The sequence below is a fragment of the Peromyscus maniculatus genome, chromosome 4 (genome assembly GCF_049852395.1).
Source record: "Peromyscus maniculatus bairdii isolate BWxNUB_F1_BW_parent chromosome 4, HU_Pman_BW_mat_3.1, whole genome shotgun sequence".
NCBI lineage: Eukaryota > Metazoa > Chordata > Mammalia > Rodentia > Cricetidae > Peromyscus > Peromyscus maniculatus.
This window is the reverse complement of record NC_134855.1, coordinates 4,197,613-4,219,107: the sequence shown is the minus strand read 5'-3', so window position 1 is coordinate 4,219,107 and position 21,495 is coordinate 4,197,613. Positions and strand designations below refer to the sequence as shown.

The following is a 21,495-nucleotide window of genomic DNA, read 5'->3' as shown; positions in this document are numbered from 1 at the left end:
GACCCCGGCAGCCATCGTCCCAAGATGCACCTACAGGGCGAATCCTGCCCAACTGCCTGGCCTAAAACCAGCAGGGCTGGTCCCTGAAGAGAAGTTCCGTCAGAACAGCCACCTCACCAGTGACCCTCCTGCCATCCAGCTGTGTCCACAGCCCTGGCTCAAGCTGCCAGGCCCAACAAGTGGTGATGCTGTTGGTTTGGACACACGAGGCTGGACTCATGGTTCTCTTCCCCTTCTTTCCCTGTGTGTGCTTGTCTCCCTGCAGTCTGATAGATTTCACCCGGTTACCGTCTCCAACCCCCGAAAACAAGGACTTGTTTTTTGTCACAAGGTCCTCCGGGGTCCAGCCCTCACCTGCCCGTAGCTCGAGCTACTCAGAAGCCAATGAGCCTGACCTACAGATGGCCAACGGCAGCAAGAGCCTGTCCATGGTAGACCTCCAGGACGCCCGCACACTGGATGGGGAGGCAGGTTCCCCAGTGGGCCCTGACGCCCTACCTGCTGACGGGCAGGTGCCTGCAACTCAGCTGGTAGCTGGGTGGCCAGCCCGGGCAGCCCCGGTGAGCCTGGCAGGGCTGGCCACAGTGCGGCGGGCAGTGCCAACACCGACCACTCCGGGCACCTCGGAGGGTGCGCCAGGCCGGCCCCAGTTGTTGGCCCCACTGTCCTTCCAGAATCCTGTATACCAGATGGCGGCTGGCCTGCCGCTGTCGCCCCGCGGCCTTGGTGACTCGGGCTCTGAGGGCCACAGCTCCCTGAGTTCTCACAGCAACAGCGAGGAGCTGGCTGCGGCTTCCAAGCTGGGAAGTTTCGGCACTACTGCGGAGGAGCTGGCGCGGCGGCCTGGTGAGCTGGCGCGGCGGCAGATGTCACTGACTGAGAAGGGGGGGCAGCCCACAGTGCCAAGGCAAAACAGTGCTGGTCCCCAGCGAAGGATTGACCAGCCGCCGCCGCCGCCACCACCACCACCTCCCGCCCCCCGGGGCAGAACACCTCCTACCTTGCTGAGCACCCTACAGTACCCGCGACCCTCAAGTGGAACCCTGGCGTCAGCGTCGCCTGACTGGGCCGGCCCTGGCCCCCGGCTGCGGCAGCAGTCCTCCTCCTCCAAGGGAGACAGCCCCGAGCTGAAGCCCCGCGCCGTGCACAAGCAGGTCAGCACTGCGGGCAGCGTCTTCGGTCGGGGGCACACCCATGTCACGCTCCTCCTCCGTCATTTCACCTCCCTTGCACCCAGCTGTCATCCCATGCTGAGGGGCTGGGTCCCGCCGCATCCACTTGGCCCACCGTATGCTCTCCTTTTTCTGGCAGTCGGGACCTACAGGGCTTTAAGGAATGCCAGGCTCCTTGACCGGTTCCCCAGAGATAGGCTGCGTCAGGACATGAGGAGGGTTTCTGTTCTCTCCATGCTTAGTCAGGCTCCCGCCCAGACCCCAGGCCCACCCGTCCTGCTCTGGCCCCACTTCCTGTAGCACCCACAGGCTGAAGCTACCCCTGGCTGTAACTGTCAGGAGGGTGGCCCGTCCCTTCCACCCAGGGGCTTCAGCAAGACAGGTTGGTGGCAGTAGGTTGACCACCCCTCAGCCAGGCTGCCACAGCCCCTGGCGGGAGCGGGATCCAGTGCTCTGAGCCCACCAGGGCTCTGCTGGCTCTGCCTGCTGTCTAGAAGGTGATGTCCTTGAGGAAACAGGCAGCTGAGGTCCTCTCCCTTCCCCCTGTGGCTCCCTAGTGACCGTCCTGCCCGCCCTCTGCCTCCCCACAGCCCCTCACAGCTGTGTTTCATTGTAGGGCCCTTCTCCCGTGAGCCCCAATGCCCTGGACCGCACAGCCGCTTGGCTATTGACCATGAACGCGCAGTTGTTAGAAGACGAGGGCCTGGGCCCAGATCCCCCCCCCAGGGATAGGCTAAGGAGTAAGGAGGAGCTCAGCCAAGCCGAGAAGGTAAAGCTGGGCTGCGTGCGGGGCGGGCTACCTCCACCGGGGCGGGGAGGGGGGTCTCCAGAGAGCCTTAGTGGGGTGGCACTGCTTGTTCCTGTCCCTGCCCGTGTGGAGACTGAGTCATAGAACTCGGAAGATAGCAGCAAGGACTTAGCTCGGGCCCAAGGTTCCCATTGCAGGCTGCACATCAGCTACCTGGAGAGGACTTGGGTACAGTCTTGGGACACAGGGGTCAGAACTTGAAGAAGGCCCCTTGCTGCTGGGCATTTACGGAGCTGAGGCTTGAAAACAAGATGCCAGAGGGGCTGCTGGAGACTCTGGAGAGCTTCGGGAGTGAGGAGCCGAGGCAGGAGTCCCTTGCCGGCTACGAGAGCCACACGGGCTCCTTCCCCTGGGTTAGGCCTGCCTAGGGCTTAGGAGGGAATAGCAGTTTCCAAGATAAGGGCTGAGGCTACATTGCCAGTGGCTCTGCCCTTTTACCCAGGGAAAAAGTAAGTTCTAGAAGTTCCAGATCTCACCCCACTGTATATCTAGTGTTTCTGGGGCAATAGCGTGCTTTGACTGCCCTCCCAAGTCTTTAGTAATCCTGGCAGCTGCCCTGGATCCATGGGTGGGCCTTACCTTTCCCTGGATACTGGACTCCAGGGAGATGGAGGAGCCAGGGAAAGACCCCACAGGCAGATCCTTCCCTTGCCGTTCTCTTGGTATCGAGTACCCTCGGCCCTGGAGTCCTAGACAGCCTGTTGAGCCTCATGCGCAGGGGCCCCTTGTTCAGGGTGGCAATGTGCCTCCTCCCCTACTTCAAGGGGGTCCATCTTCATGCTGCATTTGCTACCTGCCACCACCCCCTTGGTTCACTGCATCCACCTGCTTTCCCCCAGTATGTGAAAGGAACCTGGGGACATGGGACATGGTGCTCCCAGAGCCATGGTTAGGAGAGCAAGGAGGCCTAGCCTCCCTGCATGCTCCCTGCTTCCTGCCTTCTCCCCAGAGGCTGAGTCACATCTGGAGATCCCAGTATACCTTGCTTCCCTCCCTCTCCCGTTCTCTCCTGTCTGCACTGCCGTCCCACTCCTGGGGTGGTCTGGTCAGGTAGAGGCCGGGAGGCTGGGGTCTCATTTGTTGAGTAGTTGCTTCTCATGGGACCTGCCTGAGCCCCCCTGCCCCTCCTGTGTTGCTGCCTACCTCTCAGGGTGCTGTCAGGGGTCCTTCCTGTGTCTCAGGGCTTCCTGTAAAAGGTTACAGGACTGGAGAGACAGCTGAGCAGCTCAGTTCCCAGCACCCACGTGGTGGCTAACAGCCATCTGGAATTCCAGTTCCAGGAGATCTAACACCCTCTTCTAAACCCCTCAGGCATACAGGTGGTGCATATACCTACATACAGGCAAAACACTCGTGCATTTAAAAAAATCTAAAATTAAAAAAGAAAGTTCAGAGTAAACCTTCACCCTTTGCGACTTGGGTTGACTCTTCACCTGCTCCTGACTGCACAGGTTGGACAGACCTTGGGCAGCCACGGGCTGGAGTCTCACCACAGTTGCTGGGCTGGCTATTCCCTGCTAGACCCCTCCCTACCCTGCACCGTGCTCAGGCTGATGAGGCTGTGTCTCTGTCCTGGGTGCTGGCCCGTGGCTTGCTGCCCTCCTGGCAGGACCTGGCAGTGTTGCAAGACAAGCTTCGGATCTCCACCAAGAAGCTGGAGGAATACGAGACCCTGTTCAAGTGCCAGGAGGAGACGACGCAGAAGTTGGTTCTGGAGTACCAGGCACGGCTGGAAGAGGGGGAGGAGCGGCTCCGGCGGCAGCAGGAGGACAAGGACATCCAGATGAAGGGCATCATCAGCAGGTGAGGGCCTCCCACTGGTCCGCAGAGGCATCTGAGGGCCGGGTGGGAGCACAGGACAAAGAAGCTGGGTCATACTGCCAAGCTCTAGGGGGAATTTGAAAGCTGGGTTTGAGATGCTAAGCAAGACTCCAAAGAAGCTATTGAAGTCAGTGCGGGGGGAGGGGGGCAGCACATCTGGGAGTGTGTCGGGTGCCCCTGTGGGTCAGGAGCCCCTGTGGGTCGGGAGCAGTTTGGGTGGGGAAGAGAGAGGAGGTGGCTGTGCCAGCTTGGAGTCTACTGGGTCTCTAGTGCCTGGCTTGTCTGAAGACTTTCTGAGGTTAACTGGTTCTGGTAGCTAGTTCTCCTCCCTGTCTCTGCCCAGGGACAGGGTGCAGGTGCCAGCTTTGGTGTCTGCACACAGGCAGTGCAGACACTGCAGAGTCCCAGTCCTAGAGTGTCCTCCCTCCCAGTGACAGCAGGTGTAAGAGTGTGGGCTTAGAGCCTGATCATCTGCTGAGGCCCTGGACTGAGCAGGTAAGGTGGGCAGGGAACGGCCCGTAGCCTTCTGTTGTCCAGTGTGACCCCCGCCCTGGATCCCCTGGCCTGCCTTCCTAGTGTTTGTCCTGTGCTTCTGTCCATCACAGATGATGAGCAGAGCGGAACCGAGGTGGCTGCACACCTGCTAACCACTTCACAGCCCTCTCTGCCCTGGCTTCCCTGGTGCCTAGCCATCTCCTTCCCTGGGACTGTGAATGCAAACGCTACCAGGACGGCTGGGTCTGGTACGGCCTTGCTGGTCCTCTGCCTCCTTGCTTGTGTTCTAAGTCAGTTTCTGAGAAAGCAGTATTGAGCTGTCTGATCATGATTCTTCTGTTTGTTTTTTTCTGTTTGTTTTTGACTTTCTACTCTTGGGTGAGTGTTCTTTTAGAATTATTATGTACCACTAACAAACCAACTGGGTATTTTGTTTTTGTTTTTGTTTTGTTTTGTTTTGTTGAGACAGTTTCTCTGTGTAGCCTTGGCTGTCCTAGACCTAGCTCTGTAGACCAGGCTGGCCTTGAACTCCCAGACATCCACCTGCCTCTGCCTCCCAAGTGCTGGGATTAAAGGTGTGCATTACCACCACCGCCCGGCCAAACTGACCTTTCTAATTATAATCTTTTTCCATCATATTTCTAATGTAGCCACAGTAACAACTTTCTTTGACTGGTGTTAGCATGGTATATCGTTTTCTGTCCTATATATTTTCAAATCATCGTTCTGTCCATTTACACTTCTATGACAGAATACCTCCACTGGGTGATTATACACAAGAGGAATGCCCTGCTCACAGTTCTGAAGGTTGCCGTGTCCAAGATCAAGGTGTCAGCAGATTTAGTGTAGCTCTCCTTTATAGACGATGCTTGGTGCTGTGTCCTTAGAGGCAAGCTCCCTCCAGCTTCTTTGGTAAGGGCACTAACCCTGCTCATGAGGGCAAAAATGTCTCACGACCCAATCACTTCCGGAGGGCAGCTTGTGACATGGTGGGAGTTAAGTTTCAGTGTACACATTTGGGTGTGGACACAGACTTCCAGCCTCAACACCAATCTTGGTGCACAGAGTTTATTGTATAGGTTCCTTATTGTTGGCTCTTTTTATTATCTAGCAGTTTCTTCCTTTTAATTGGAGTGTTTAAGCCATTTACTTTTAATGTAATTATCAATGTAATTATTTTTAAGCCTGTTACCGCTGGCTGGTTTCCTGTTTGTAACATTAGCATTTCTTTCTTTCTTCTTGTCTTCCTTGGACTGTATCTTTTGAACCATAGCACCTCCCTGGTTGGTTTCCATTCTGTATCTCCCTGATGCTTTGGATATTCGTTGACAAGTTTTCCTCAAAGGGCAGATACTAAGTGTGCCAGGCTTTGCAGCCCACATGATTAACTGCAGAGCTATGTGATATGAAGGCTTATAGGAGGGGAACATTGTCCTGTCTTTGTTTTTCTATGTTTTTCTGCTTTTTCTCTAGCTGTTTGTAAGTTCTCGCTCTTGGGCTAGAGCTGTGCTCATTGTTAGAATGCTTGCCTGGCATGCACAGGCCCTCAGGGAGAGCCTTAACACCACAAATTTTAAAAATGTATTTACTATTGGGGCATGTATGTGTGTGTCCAGTTTTGCCACTGTGTATATGTAGGTGTTTACAGTGTGGGTGTGTTTATGTAGGTGTGTGTAGGGGGTTGTGTATGTAGGTCTTTATGGTGTGGGTGTGTTTATATAGGTGTGTGTAGGGGGTTGTGTGTGTGTGTAGGTGTTTACGGTGTGGGTGTGTAGGTATGTGTGTTTGGGTGTGTGTATAGGTGTGTATGGTGTGGGTGTAAGTGGATGGGGGTGTGGGTGTGTCTGTATGGGTGGGTGGGGGTCAGAGGACAGCATCCAGAAGGCTTCTCTTCACTGTGGGTTCTGGAGATTTAGCTCAGTCATTAAGCTTGTGTGGCAGTGCCCTTGAGCCACCTGACCCTCCCAATGCTTTGTCATTAAATGTTGTCAACAACTTGATTTTGCAGTCTTGACTCTACCATGCCTAGTATGGTTTTCTTTGTGTTTCTTGGGGTGGTTGTTTTTAGATCTGTGGGGTATGGCCCTGCTTCCTATTTCTTTCTCTGTGACTCCTGCCACCGGCCCTTGTCATAGATACTTGTCCTCCTCTCTCTCCCAGAGCTGAGGACCGAACCCAGGGCCTTGCGCTTGCTAGGCAAGAGCTCTACCACTGAGCTAAGTCCCCACCCACCCCCTTTACTTTATTTTATACATATGGGTGATTTGCCTGATTTCTATGTCTGATGCCCAAGGAAGTCAGATGAAGGTGTTGGATCTCATGACCTGGAGTTAAGGTGCTTGTGAGCTGCCATGTGGGTGCTGGGAACTGATTCAGGTCCTCTGCAAGAGCAACAAGTGTTCATAACCACTGAACCATCTATACAGCCCCCACAGTTTTCTTTTTCCATTGTTCCCTGAGTTTTGTTTTATATGCATTTCTATTACTGGGTGGGGACTGAACCCAGGGCCTTGTTCAAGCTAGACGTTTCTCTGCCACAGAGTTACACTCCAGCCTTTTTCCTTAAGATAAGCTCAAGGAAATTTCCTGGGCCCTTGAACTTGCGCTGCAGCCCAGGCAGGTCTTGAACTTGCTGCGCTCCCCCTCCCAGGTATCTGGGAGTACAGGCCTGGGCCATAGGCCTGGCTTGCAGGAGATGCTTTCTGTGCCCTGAAATGGTGTACCAGTGCTCCCTCAGCACCTGCTGTCCTTCCTGCTTCAGGTATGGAGTTCTCATCTCTAGAGCTTGGTTGTGGTTTAAGTCTCTTCTCTGGGCATGTGGAATGTCTACATAGTGGCTGTTTTAATGGCATTACCTACCAGTTCTGCCGTCTGAATTTCTTCTCACTGATTTCCCTCTGGGTTATAGGTTTTATTTTCTTACATCTCTGTGTCCTTGGCAGCTTCAGTGGGATGCCAGGCATTGTGAATTTTACAGAGATCAGTAATAGGGGTTGTGTGTTTGTGTAATTACATGTGTGGGGTACTGTCCGCAGTTAGCTGCATCCAAAAATGATGGGGAGCTTTGCTTGGGTGGGACCTTCAGACTTGGCCTCGTTTGGCCGTCGTTCGTGTATCGGGTGCCTTCCCAGAGTTCATGCTGCCCGAGGTCGCTCATCTCACCCTGTTCCCAGGGGTGCGCCTCTCACAGCCCCGCCCTGCGACTGTTTGCTCACCTGCTCACAGGGTGGGATTAGAATTCTCCAGAGACTAGGTGGGCATTAGTTGGGTTCATCTCTGTCCTATAGATCCTCTCCCTCACCCTGCTGAATTCCCTCATCACCCTGACCCCAGGGCACTGCCAGCATCCCTGGTGTAAGCTGCCCCACGATCGCAGCCCTACCGTCTGCAGTTACAGGCCTGGTGTGGTGGTCCTGGTGGTCTGAGCTCCTAAAGGGAAAAAGGGGAGCTTCCCTAACCTGGGTGCCACCCTGTGCCTTCACAAGGCCCACACCTCCTCAGTAAATGGGACAGAGGAGCTTGGTCTAGAGCCTTCCAGGGCCTTCTTTGTGTTCCCTGCCACAGAGCCTGTGACATGCGATCTTTATATCCTGGAAGTGCATTGGGACAGGGATAGCCCGTCCCAGAGCTGGAGGCGGGAGTTGATGTCAAAACGGAGCAGCCCAGCCACGTCACTGCTGCGGAGCGTTGAGGCCACTGCTCATTCCGTCCTTCAGGTGCACCTGACTAGCCCTGTCTCTGTCACAGGTTGATGTCTGTGGAGGAGGAGCTGAAGAAGGATCATGCCGAGATGCAAGCGGCTGTAGACTCCAAACAGAAGATCATCGATGCCCAGGTCGGCCACAGTGCTCGAGAGCTTGAGGGGACCCGGGGGATTGCAAAGCCCCTGAGGATACTGACTGGCGGGGCTTCTTGGGAGTGGGGAGGTGAAAGCAGACTAGTAGAGGGGCTCTGGCCCCCAGGTCAGTCCTTCACTCAAGGCTGTCCCTCCCTTTCTTCCAAATGCCCCAAGAACTGGCAGGTTTGGTTAGACTGTAGACTGCACAGCCTAGGAATTAGGGGCTCTGGGTGTCTCGAATGCCTGGAAGCATGGGCTCCTGCCTAGGAGCCCCCGTGACTCAGTGCTAACTGTAAGTTAAGAGGCAGATGACGGCAGTCTCCGTCCGTCCGTCCGTCCGTCCGTCTGTGATGGCACAGATCCTTCCCCATTAGAGCCCGATACTCCACAGCCAGAGGCCTTTCCCATCCTTGACTTCCAACCAAGTCTTCCTGTTTCTCCTGCCTCGCATGGTCCTCTGCCCTGCTAATGTCCTCCTTGCCCACAGGAAAAGCGCATCGCCTCGCTGGATGCTGCCAACGCCCGTCTCATGAGCGCCCTCACGCAGCTGAAAGAGAGGTACAGCATGCAAGCCCGTAACGGCGTCTCCCCCACCAACCCCACCAAATTGCAGATTACTGAGAACGGCGAGTTCAGAAACAGCAGCAATTGTTAACCTGCCTGAGGAGAGGGGGACTGTGGTGGCCGGGGCAGGGTCTCGGTCGGTCTGTCAGGAGGCTCCCCCGCTGCACACTCCCTGCCGTGGAGGGAGCACAAGACTGATGGAGTGAGTCTGCGGCACAGGCCGTCTCCGCCCAGCTGCACAGCGGCTCTGGGTGGAGGCCGCAGAGGCTGCACGCAGGGAAGCGGGACAGCCTGAAGGGGGCCTGCCAGATGTGTCTGATGGTTGTGGAATTTGGTGTGGCACCTTCTCCTTGACCAGCCGAGTGCATGTGCCCCTCACCCTTTGCCAGGGAGGGTAAGGTCTGGGGCCAATCCTGGGGGCTCTCCTTGCCCCCTGGGACCCGGTGGCATGGTCGGCTGGTGGACACAGTAGGGTTCTGTGGCCCCCGCTCCTCTGTGCCCTGAGCCACTGCCATTGCATGCATCAGGGACCTTGCTGGCCGCACAGAAGTGGAGTCACCTTGCTCCTGTGCGCGCCCCAGTCTCGACACCCTCCACCTCCTTCCCTTCCTTGGCTGCAATGCCAGCAGACAGTGAGCGGTGCACTTTTTCCCCACCTACCTGTGGGAGGATCCACAGCGGCCCGCACTTCACATGTGGGCCTGGCTCATGCTCTTGGGAGTCCCAGAAGCTAGAGAGCTGGGCAGAGGTGGCCAGGTGGCACCGTGCATGGCAGCTGCCCTCTCCGGGTCCCAGTGCCTCCCGCACAGTGGCCTGTGGGGAGTGAGTGGCCGGCAGGGTCTCCCCCTGCAAAGGTGATCTCTTTTCTCTGACGGTGTAACAGAAGAATCTGGTGCCTGCAGGCCCTGAGAAGGTGGATAACGGTGATTTTTTTTCCTTTCACAGTATGCATTAGAAACAAAAGCCCGCTTGCTCGCTTGCTGGAACACAGGGGCCTTTTAAATTGAGCGTGCGCACTGCATGGGAAATAGCGGCCCTGGAGGATGTTAGACTTGCTCCCTCTCCAAGACAGCAGCAGCCTGCACCAGGCCCCGTCCGTGTGTGCAGTCCGCCTCTCCTCATCCCCCACCCCAGCCAAGGACCCAGGCACTGCAGGCAGGGAGGGGCACAGCCCACAGCTGGGGCTGCCTTTCCCCAGCTCTAGGCTGCTCTGTAGCGTATCTGCCCCTCCCCCCTCGTGGGACAGAGATGGGCAGGAGCTTGGGTCTCTTGGGCCCCCATCTGTTCCCACACCCTAGATTCCAAGCCCTGATTCTGAGTCACCTAGGGCAGGAGCTAGGGCTTTTGCCCACACAGCAGAATGGGCCTGGGCAAGCTGTACTTGTGCTCCTAGAGACCCATTAGGAAGGGTGGAAGTCCTAGAGGTATGGCCCAGCCACTGTACCTCATCCTCACTCCGTGGACAGGCAAGGGTAGATGTGACGCACAACCCAGTTAGGCTGCAGACAGATGCTGGGAGAGAGGGCTTGGCTATCAAGGGTCAGACCTCAGGAAGGAGGGAGGCGGGGCTGCAGGCCTGCCACTGCCCTTCCTGCCCCATTTCTGTCCACACCCCTGCGCCTGTGCATTTCAGCCAGGGTGGCCCCTTAGCAGGGCCTGGCCTGGGTCTTGCCCTTCCACTGCCCAGGGAGCCCTGCTTTCCTCCTACCCCATACTCTCGCCCATGCCTTGTAAAGTGACCTCTGTCTGATCGCCACTTAGCAATATAGGGAGGTCCCCAGGCCTGGACAGGAGGGCGCAGGGCCAGATGCAATGGCCTCTCTGGCGGGCGTGTTAGCTCTCACGCCGAGAGCCTTATTTACCTAGTGCAAAAACTGTAAAAGTGTACAGACTCCACAGATTTTTAATCTTAATTGCAAGTCGACAATTTTTGTAAATGTTCTTGGTGTTTGACTGTAATGGAACTATTTCACCCAAGGGATGTACATAGTCCTTTAGTCCTGGTGCTGCGAGGGCTGGCCGGAATGCTGCTCTCACGGTTGATACTGTAGCCTAGAGAACGGTGCTGGGCAGGACAGTGACCCTGAGCTTTGCAGTCTAGGTGTCTGTCCTTTTCCTGCCTGGGGCATTGATTTGTTGGCTTTGCAGCATGCTGTCGGGGTGGGAGGTTGATGGGGCACATGCCCCAATGGGGCCAGTAAAGCATCCTCCTGCCCACAGCCTTGGGGCTGAGCTCTGCCTACAGCAAGGGCTGGAGTTGCCAGAAGCCCCGAGGGAAGGGTGGTCCCTGCTCTGGGAGACCCTGGCCACTGACACCCAGGCTCTGCTGGAGAGACCTGCCCCTCCCCCGCCAACACAGGCAACTGATCTTTTTGTTCAACTTATATGTTCAGGATTAAGGAAACTGCCAAACTTCCTTGGAGCGAAGACCTCTGACTACCCAGGAGTGGGGGTGGGGACCAGGGCCAGAGCTCCCCATGTACCCCAGCACCTGTCTGAGGGACACCACTCCCTCATACCCGTACGTCTGGGAGCCAGACTGTCCAGGGAACCAGCCCCTCTTTTCTATATATTCAGCCACAAGGCCACCCCGTCCCCACTGTGCCCACCTCCCCTCTTTTGTAAGTATGTGAAAAGGAAAATGCAAACGTCAGAGTCGGCTGGAGCCCTTCCCGCCAGCCATGACTTTTAACCATGTAATAATGTACAGAGAACTTGTTGGTGTTCAAAGACAACGTGTGGCTGTGCAATTTCTGTACATTTGCAATTAGAAATATTAAAGATTTATTTAGCTATTTTAAGCCTGACTCGGCTCTCTATTCGGCTGTGTTGTGGGTTGTTTCCTGTGGGTAACTCTGAATCTTGGGCTACCAGCCATGACCCCTAACTGCGTGACCTAGGATCACCCCCCTTCTCTGCTGAAAGCCTGTGCTGGGGAGTGGAGCAGCATTTAAGGCCCCCTGACCCCCATGCGCCTGGGGGCCACAAGTAGCTGCCGAGGCTCCCGCTGCAGAGGCTCAGGGTCAAGCCCTGCCGATCCACTGCAGCCTGAGGAGAGGAGACAGCAGGGAGGTTACCAGCGGGTGAAGACCGGCTGTCCCCAGGCGCCGGGTGCCTGGGAAGGCCGACTCAGACTCCTCAGGCTCGGAACTCCCGAGCTGGAAAGGAAGCTGCCGGAAGCTGCCGCAGGTGTACCTGCTGCCTGAGTTCTTGCATCCCTGGGTGTTCGCCCGGCATCTGTCAGCATTTGGGACCCCATCTTTTGGTGGAGCACATGGGCAGTCCAGTTATATAGGGGTACACACAAGCCCAGTACAGACCCTCAGAAAAACACCCCCAAATCCCTAAAACAAATTTGGAGGGTCTTAAGAACTTCTAATAAGCAGGGACACATCAAGCTTTCACTCTCGTGAGAACACTCCTGTTTTTGTTGGATTAAAATTTGAAAATTACCTAAAGCTGGCTACTGAGGTATAAAGAAAATACCTGCCCAGGCTACCATGAGAAATGCTATGAAAACCAAGTAAATAAACAGATGCTCCTCCAGGGTTTTTAATAAGATTAATGTGGGAGGAGGTCCAAGGCAATAAGAGAACTGGTTAACTGTCGCCTGGAAGCTGGTGAGAGGGCTCTTTGCCCCAGACCCTTCCTGGAGGCTTAGGTGGGACCCCCTGCCCCCCAGACATATATGCTAGGCTGTCCACAGCCAGGGCACACAGCTGGAAGCAGGAACGAGTCCTGCCCCACACCCCCACCCCAGCCATGAAAGTACTGCACCCCGTCTCCTGGCGGGACTGGGCTTCATTCTCTGGAGAAATTGAGCCCTGTGAACTCTGGACTCGGGAGATCAGCCACAGGGCTGAAAAGCAGGTGAGGGGAAGTAAGCCTGTCCTCTTCCCTCTGCCCGTAGCCCTGCCCTCATTTCAGAGAGGTGCTTCCCCAGTGGAAAGACTGAGTCACAGCGCCACCGTTCTAGAAGGTGCCTGTGCTTGTGTACATGCTCCAAGGACCCTGAGGCAGCTGAAGAAGGCTTGCCATCTGTCAGGTAATGAGCGACTGAATCAGGAATCATGGCACGTGACGCTTGGACCCAGTGTTGGAAGACAACAGAAGAGAGTCGGGACTGGAATGTACAGATGGACATACGTCCTTTCCGGAGGCAGCAGGGGCTTGTGACACCATCCCTCCGTGTAGGTGACTTCATATTTATATCCAGTTCACAGCCTCCATACTTGACTTTCACTGAGGCCGTGCGCCCACTTGGCATCAGACTTGATAGGTCTGAAATGGAATTCTTGACCTTGACGCCTTTCTTTTCCAATCCCCTAAATGTTCTGACTCTCCTACCGTTTATTCAAGCCAAGTGCTAAGCTTGATTTCTTTTAAATGTGAATTCTTGATTCTTGGGCTTTAATGGAGATGTACAGATTTAGAATGATGGTCATGATCCATTCTGAGTGAAAAGCAAGCAGTCAATCAGTGTGCCCTCATTCTTCTAAAGCAAAGCCAATAAATTCCACCACAGGCAAACACATCCCACTGTTAGTGGCAGTTCACTCTGGGGAGGGGAAGGGGAACGTGAACGTTCCACTTTACATTCCTTTGTGTGTTTGATTTTTTACAGCCAGTTTTATTTCTCATTTTGATATGGAGACATTTAAAAATAAATAAAACATACCCATATAATGAAACGCTATGCAGCCATTAAATTTGTAGAAGAATAATAAACGACATTGAAAGATGTAAATAATGTATTAAGTGTAAACGCTGATAACAAAATTATACGTCCAGGAGGATTCCGGGTTAGCTTTTAAACCATGTTCACAAAAACATCTGGACTGGGAGATGGTAATGGCTAGGTAAGCGCTTGAGTTTGAAGAATTTGTGGGCTTCTAGTCTTAATGGCTATTGATCAGTAACACGACCTTAGCATTATGGGACAGTCCTTCATTCTTAGTTTTGTCACTGTGAACAGGGATGACAGCATCTGTCCGGAAGTCTTGGGAGGTGCGCAGTTGATGGCTGCTCTTCCAGAGGACCGGAATTTGGTTCTCAGCACCTCACCAGGCAGCTCTTAAACACCTGTAACTCCAGCTCCAGAGGATCCAACACCCTCTACTGGGTTCTGCAGGCACCTCACACACACGTGAACACACACACACACACACACACACACACACACACACACAATTAAAACTTTTTGTTTAGTTGGTTGGGTTGGTTTTCTTTTTTGTTTGTCCTTTTGAGACAGGGTTTCTCTGTGTAACAGTCCTGGTATCTGCTTTGTAGACCAGGCTGGTCTCAAACTCACAGAGATCTATCTGCCTGCTTCATAAGTGCTAGCATTAAAGCGTGCTAAGTTTTTTTTTTTTCCCCTCTCTCTCTTAACATGTTTTTGCATTTATGATGAAAACCCAATTAATTCCTGGGGCTCAGTGGTAGAGTGCTGGCCTTGCATGCACAACATCCTGGTTCATTTCCCAACACTGAAAAGTCTCAAAGCCAGTGGGCAGTACCATGGCAGTATCGTGATAAGACTGTTACAAGTGGCCACCTAAATGGGGTAGGAAGTGAGGTGCGTGGGGGGAAACTTCCATGCTGATGCAAAATGACAGAGAAAAGGTTCCTTATGCTTCTTGGGGGAGACAGGCAAGAAAACAAGACAAAATGGGATTTTTCTTAGAATTTCCCATCATAAAAAAGGTCTTTGCTTAAGAAAGTGGCTGAATACAAAATAAATATACAAGATAGAAGCTGCTTTTTCAAGCAGCCACCAGGGTCCATCAGGAGGAAAGGGAGGTGTTATTGATGGTATACTGGACACCTCAAATCCAGACAGCTCAGTGAAGGTTGCACACCGTCTGGACTGAGTCCTTACCAGACCTGTGGCCAGGGTGGATCACCTGTCTGTGTCCGCAGCTCACTGAGGTCCTGATCTTATTACCTGTTAGAGCTATACTGTTTAGTGAATTCATATGAAGATGGTCATGTGTTCCACATATATGTTTACAATTGACTGCTGGCTTCGTGACTCCTGGTTCACAGTTATTTCTGAATGTTTTTGAAAAATTCAGAAGAAAGTCCTTCGGAAGGTCCAGTCAGAAGCCACCGGCTTTTCTGAGAACAATGGGTCCTTTGTGCCAGAGTTGGCACTGAGGCTCTGAGGGCTAGGGTGGGGTCCCTGCAGAGTTACACTTGGGGGTGTCCATCCACACTTGATTGCTGTGTAAAAGTTTATGCACACTGGAGTGTGTGGGTCAGGAGACCCCACACTGGAGGGAGAAGGCCTCAGTCTCAGAAACATTCCTTACAAAATATTTACAGCTTTTATCTTTAATGACAGAAAGTAGCAAATCGTGTGAAAGCCTTTTTTGACAACCAAGACTTACACACAAATATAAGATGAACATATGTTTAGCATTTTTTAAATTCACTAATTAATGAGGAAACCAGTCAGTTGTCACAGCCAATTCAAAGGAGAATTCAAAGAGCTGTGCATGCAGGCAACTGGAAATTACAAGGAAGAAAATGTACAGATAGATGCAAAATCAGTCTGTTTCCAGGGCACTGCAGCAGATACCGTTTATCACAATATGTAGGAAGATCACAGTGTTACCATCATTTTATGACCTAAAGAAATTCAAGGCCAAGCGAGTGATGGGTCCAGGAGACTCATAACCAAAGATGTTGAAGTCTCATATATTTTCCTAAAACCAGCTTTAAAAACAAAAACAAGCTGGACAGTGGTGGTGCACGCCTTTAATTCCAGCACTCGGGAGCCTGAGGCAGGTGGATCTCTGTGAGTTTGAGGCCAGGCTGGTCTACAGAGTGAGTTCCAGATCAGCCAGGGCTACACAGAAACCCCGCCTTGGAAAAACAAATGAACACAAAACCGCAGGAGAGGGCTGGAGTGGTCAAAGCACATACTGCTCTTGCAGAGGTCTTGATTCCGTTTCCAGCATGCACACCAGGTGTCTCAGAACCCTGTGACTCCAGCTCCAGGGACTCTGGTGCCCTCTTTCGGCCTCTACGGGCACTGCACTCACATGCACATACCCACATGCAGGTACTTCTACACATAATTAAAAACTAAAAAATAGCTGAGTGGTGGTGGTGCATGCCTTTAGTCTCAGCACTCGGGAAGCAGAGGCAGGCAAGTCACTGAGTTTGAGGCCAGCCTGGTCTACAGAGCAAGTTCCAGGACAGCCAGGGCTACACACAGAAACCCTGTCTTGAAAAACCTAAAATAAATAAATAAAATTTAAAAGTCAAATAATAATGACTAAACAGGAAGAGGCAATGTTTAAAGTCCACTACCTAAAAATCCCTCTCAGTGTAGACATACCTATTGTTTATAGCTATCAAGATAGACTTTGCTCTTGCCCATACAACCTAATTTCTATTTTATCATTTGAGGTAAAGTATCACTATGTATGCAGCCAAGTCTGACCTCAGACTTGAGACTCCTCTGCCGTACCTCCCAAGTGCTAGAATTACAGGTATGCACTGCTCCGCTTGGCACAGGCTAGTATTGTAAAGACAAGGATAGAATTGCACTACATACTAATCAATTTTTAAAAGATGCTTTCATTTTTATTTTAAAAAGTAAAATATGAGTGTGGGTGAGTGCCTGCATGTACATGTGTGTACCACATGTGTGGCTGGTGCCCACAAAAGTCAGAGGACAGTGTAGTTCCCCTAGAACTGGAGTTACACATGGCTGTAAGTTGCCATGTAGGTGCTGGAAATCAAACCCAGGTTCTCTGAAAGAGCAGTCAATACTCTTAACTGCTGAGCCACCTCTCTAGCCCCTAATCAATAGTTTGGGGTTTGTATTAAATTTTAAATTATGTGTATATGTGTGCATGTATATGGGTGTCTGCATGTGTATGTGTGTGTTTATATGTGTGTATGTATGTGTTTGTGTGTGTATGCGTGTCTGTGTTTTGTGCATGTGTGTCTGTGTGTGTATCTGTGTGTCTGTGTGTGTGTGTGTGTGTGTGTGTGTCTGTGTGTCTGTATGTGTATCTATGTGTGTATGTATTTGTCTGTGTGTATATCTGTGTGTCTGTGTGTGTATCTGTGTGTCTGTGTGTGTATCTGTGTGTCTGTGTGTGTCTGTATGTGTATCTCTGTGTGTATGTATTTGTCTGTGTTTTGTGCATATGAGCAGAGTTGCTCTTGCAGAGTTCAGAACATGGCACCGGGCCCTCTGGGGCTGGAGTTACAGCTGCTGTGAGCTGCCTGAGCAGCTGTGGGTGCTGCGAGAGTGGCCCCCGTCCTAACCGCTGAACACTCTCCTGCTCCCTAGCCCCAGCCCTATTTTGTTGGTGTTTTTTTCTTGTTGGTTTATTTTGCAGAGCATGTTTGGGCATGGCTGTAATCCCAGCACTTTCGAGATGGAGACAAAAGGATCTCTGCAAGTTTGAGGCTAGCCTGGTCTACATAGTGTACATAGGGTATCCCAGGTCAACTAAGGTTAACATGACCATACCCCGTCTCAAACAAAACCAAACCAAACAATACCAAAAAAACCAACAACCAATCAACAACAACAACAAAAACAATTGAAATGTTGCCAGGCGAGTGCCACATTCAAGATCACCTGCCTCACGTCCTCCTGAGTAATCGATGTTCGCAAGATCCGCTTTCAGTATCCAACTAACAGGTCTGCTTCTGCCACTCGGCAGTAGATTGTGGACACCGTCCTTGACAAATATCATCTTCCTTATATTTATATGTTACTTATATTTATTTACATATATAATTATATATATGATTATACTTGCATATAGTTTAAAATTTCAAGCCTTGAATTCTGATTTTGTTTTTCTTTAAACTTTTGCTTTGGTAAGCATTTCACACTTAGAGCTGAGTTGTTTAAATCTACAGTACAAGGAACACCCGTGGCCTTGCACTCCAAGGGCCATGAACATTTAACCCTATTTGCTTTATCACTGTAGTTTCTCTGTCTTTCTGCCTCTCCCTTTCTCTGTCTCTCTCTTACACACACACACACACACACACACACACACACACACACACACACACTTCCTTGAAGTCAAGTTGCATATCATGGCTCCTTCCCCTAGCCCTTCCTAGCTTCAGGCAGTCTCTGCCCATCATAGTTGGGTGCCACCGTCATCAGGGGAACCCGCTCTCACGTTCGCTTTCTAGTTTTCTCAGCCAACCCTGTTCGCCCAGTGCCTCAGTCTAGGGTCAGGGGTTGTGTTCAGTTGTCATGGCTCTTTGGCACCCTTTAGTCTGGAACTTTCCATAGGTTTTCCTGGTCTTTTGTGACGATGGCGTTTAGGAGAGATACAATCAACTGCACCCCTTGCCCCCTGTTAAACAGCATCAATAAGAAAGTAGAAGCAGAACTGTGTGCTTGTCTGATGTGTCTCATGACGGATGGCAGCAGAGGCCTCCCATTACCGTGTGGAGCTGATGCATTCCCGTTGTTAAGGGGATGGAATTCATTCCTTGGTTTTGTTGTGACAAAGTCACCCAGCAGTTCTGGCTGTGGCCTCTGGGCCCTTCAAGGTCGTGTCTACCCTACTGACACACCCCAGTTTCTGAACTTGTCCTCACTGTCTGGTCTAACAGGACATCCAGCTTCCTTCCCTTGTACCGTCTCTGTCCTGGCTCTGGCATTTGTCATTTCTCTCAGAAATGTTGGGGAATGGTATTAACTGGCCAAGATCAGGAATATACATCCTTGCACAGGCATGTGCTAGAAATTGTGAATTGGCTCTTCTGTTTAGAGTTTAATGGATCTGAATGTACACACACACACACACACACACACACACACACACACACACACGAAAGATGAAATGTCTCAGGGACATCCCCTCTCGGTCCTTGGCCCCCACAGAGCCATGGTGAGTTTTGTACTGGAGAGGCGGTGTGCGCAGGAGTGTGGAAGCCTCTCTGGGCCTTGACTGGCATTCCATCACTAGATGCCCTGCCCTCCTTAGCAACACCACTCACCTTTGTTGATGGTGGAAATGCACGTGCAAAGGGATCCATCTCTACCTGAAGGGCTGGAAAACTAGGGCACCAGTTATCCCAGAGAAACGCAGGGGAAAGAGCGAGATGCCGAGTTGGAAAAGAAGCACAAGGAGTCAACAAATGAGTGCGAGCCTCGAGTGCGGCTCTCACCTGCGACCCTGGCACTCGGGAGACAGAAGGGGGAGAGTCAAGGAGGTCAGGGCCATCCCCAGCTACATAGAGAGTTGGGAGAAAGCCTGGGCTATAGGGTATCTTGTTTCAAAGTAAACAAACAACTGCTCATCAACACTAATAATTCAAGAAAAGCAAATGAAAATACCAGTTAAGTTGCTTTTGTTTTTGTTCGTCCCTGATTGAGTTATAGAAACAAAAAGGAAGTCAACCTAAGAAGAGAAAAACATGAGATGTTTCGACACACTTAGGGCCTGGGATTCACTGTGTAGCAGCATCATGTCAGGTTGTCCATCTCAGCTTGTTGAGTTCCAGGTTTTTCCAGCTTTCTATGTGTATTTACACCTAAAGTGAGGCTTGTCTCATAGGGAATTCGGTAAAGGAAGGGCCATATTTTTAAAGATGTGTTTTTATTATTATTAGTGTGTGTGTGTGTGTGTGTGTGTGTGTGTGTGTGTGTGTGTGTGTGTGTGTGTGTGAGGTATCCTTCCAGGCCAGAAGAGGGCAGCAGATCCCTTGAAGCTGGAGTTAGAAGTGGATGTGAGCTGCCTGATGTGGGTGCTGGAACAGAACTCTGATCCTCTGGAACAGCAGCAACCACTCGTAAATGCTCTAACATTTCTCCAGCCCCAAGGATATATCTCTTAATGGACAGGGCAACAAAATTAGAAATTAATGACAAAAATTGACCTATTGCTTGAAAATTCAATGTACATATAGAACCATGTATATAGATGTGTGTGTGTGTGTGTGTGTGTGTGTGTGTGTGTGTGTGTGTGTGTGTTTGTAGAGGGAGAGAGAAAGAAAGAGAGAGAGGAAGAGAGAGAGAGAGAGAGAGAGAGAGAGAGAGAGAGAGAGAGAGAGAGAGAACTTGAGCACAAACACACAGAACATAGGCACTTGAGTACTGAATATCAAATTGGTACTCCAAATTCTCTGACTCTGCATTTATAGATTCAGCTGTCAAACATTGGACATGTTTGGGGGAATGCAATTGTATTGACCACATGTATTTGTTTATTTTTTTAATTCCCTAAACATTTTGTGACTAGGCACTGTAAATAGTGTAGCAGGGGTTTGAAGCATGCAGGAGGTGGTACCCAGACTACACATGCACCATCAGTGACTTGAGCATCCTTGGACTTTGGTATCTGAACATGAAGAGATAAACAGGACTAACCGTGATCGATGTGTAGTGGATCCGAGTGGGTCGGTGTAGCCTACACTTTGGCATGTGAGTGGGTATCTGTGGATACAGATCATTGTGTGTGTGGGTGTCCTGTGTCGGTGTGAGGAAATGCCACAGATGTGTGTGAGCTGAAGACAGAGGCTGGACCTGTGGGGCAGGAGGCTTAGCAGAGCTAGGTTCACATAGCATGGGCTTCATCGGCCAAGGCTTTGGCCGGCCCAGCTATGGGTTCTGCCACAGCAGCATCAGTGTGTGTGGGGTGGGGTGGGGCAGAAGCCAAGGGGACCCAAGGACAGGGACAGGGGGACAAGGGTGCCCTTCCATCTCCCTTGTCACCCTCTCTTCCTCTGGAGCTGCAGTAGGGACCCGGTTCGAGCTCCTTGAACTTCTGTTTTCCTTGCAGGTTTGGAAGAGCTTTCCTGATGAGAGGAGGGGCCATGTGTCCATTACAGGAAGTAACTGTGTGATTGCATTCCAATAAATCAGCGCCGATTTCAGAGCAGCATGGCGGCCTTGGGGACTCTCAGGCTGTAGAATTCAATGTGTTATGCTTCAGCCTGTGGACTAATGGGCTGCTGCTGGACACCACGTGACCCAGCCTTCCCGAAGATGCGAGGGAGGGCTGAAAACTAGCATAGGTCTATTTACTGAGACAGTGTACATCCCTGCTGGTGGGTGTGTGGGGAGCCAGGTGGGAGGAGACAAGCACTTCCTGAGGCCTCAGGGTTCGGGCAGAAGCCTCTGCTCTTGCTCCTGGCCCTGCTGTGGGGGTGTCACTGTGCCACATGGTCACCTGCTGTCTACCCTGTTCCCAGCACAAGTGTGCTGTTAAACCACCCACTCTGCCGTGGGTCCCTCTCACCCGGCATTCACACCCACCTGTGTGCTCCTGGAGACATGTTCTGGGTGCGGCCGGCAGCTTCCAACAGGGCAGAGCAGGCTCTGCGTTCATGGGGCGTTGGTTCCTAGGGGAGTCAGGCTACTGCCTTGGCGACTCTGTCCATTTGGTCTCTAAAAACTCAGAGTAAGGCTAGGCATGCAGCTCACTGGTAGAGTACTTAGCTAGCATGCTTAAGGTCCTAGGTTCAATCCCCAGTAATAGCAGAAAAGACAACAAAACCTGACACACACACACACACACACACACACACACACACACACACACACATGCACGCGCACACGCACACACATGTACACACGCACGCACGCACACACGCACACACGCATGCACGTGCCTCCAAACAAAACTCTGGAAAATGTGTCTGTTTTCCTCCCCGATGATGGCCTGGTGGAAATGGTCCCTATCCTCCGTCCCGCCCTGTGCTCACTTTGTTGAGCCCCAGTTATGAGTGTGTCTGAAATCACACCTGATAGTCTTGGTGATGCAGTGCTGAGGGGACCTCCCCCCGGGCCCGGGAAGCCT

The 21,495-nt window shown here is 51.9% G+C and overlaps 1 protein-coding gene across 21 annotated transcripts in view; it reads left to right on the top strand.

The window, feature by feature from the left end:
• The window catches only part of Dab2ip (DAB2 interacting protein), a 184,093-nt gene extending 172,594 nt beyond the window's left edge, over window positions 1-11,499 (top strand). For 12 of the 21 annotated variants that reach the window (XM_015988748.3, XM_042274783.2, XM_015988752.3 and 9 more), the window contains 5 exons: window positions 266-1,154; window positions 1,789-1,941; window positions 3,590-3,783; window positions 8,044-8,131; window positions 8,622-11,499. In XM_015988748.3, coding sequence (XP_015844234.1) covers window positions 266-1,154; window positions 1,789-1,941; window positions 3,590-3,783; window positions 8,044-8,131; window positions 8,622-8,789 — 1,492 coding nt within the window. In that variant the 3' untranslated portion in view covers window positions 8,790-11,499. The remainder of the gene's footprint in view (window positions 1-265; window positions 1,155-1,788; window positions 1,942-3,589; window positions 3,784-8,043; window positions 8,132-8,621) is intronic. The other 9 variants (XM_076568785.1, XM_076568781.1, XM_076568782.1 and 6 more) reach the window with 5 other exon arrangements.
• The last annotated feature ends 9,996 nt before the right edge of the window (window positions 11,500-21,495 follow it).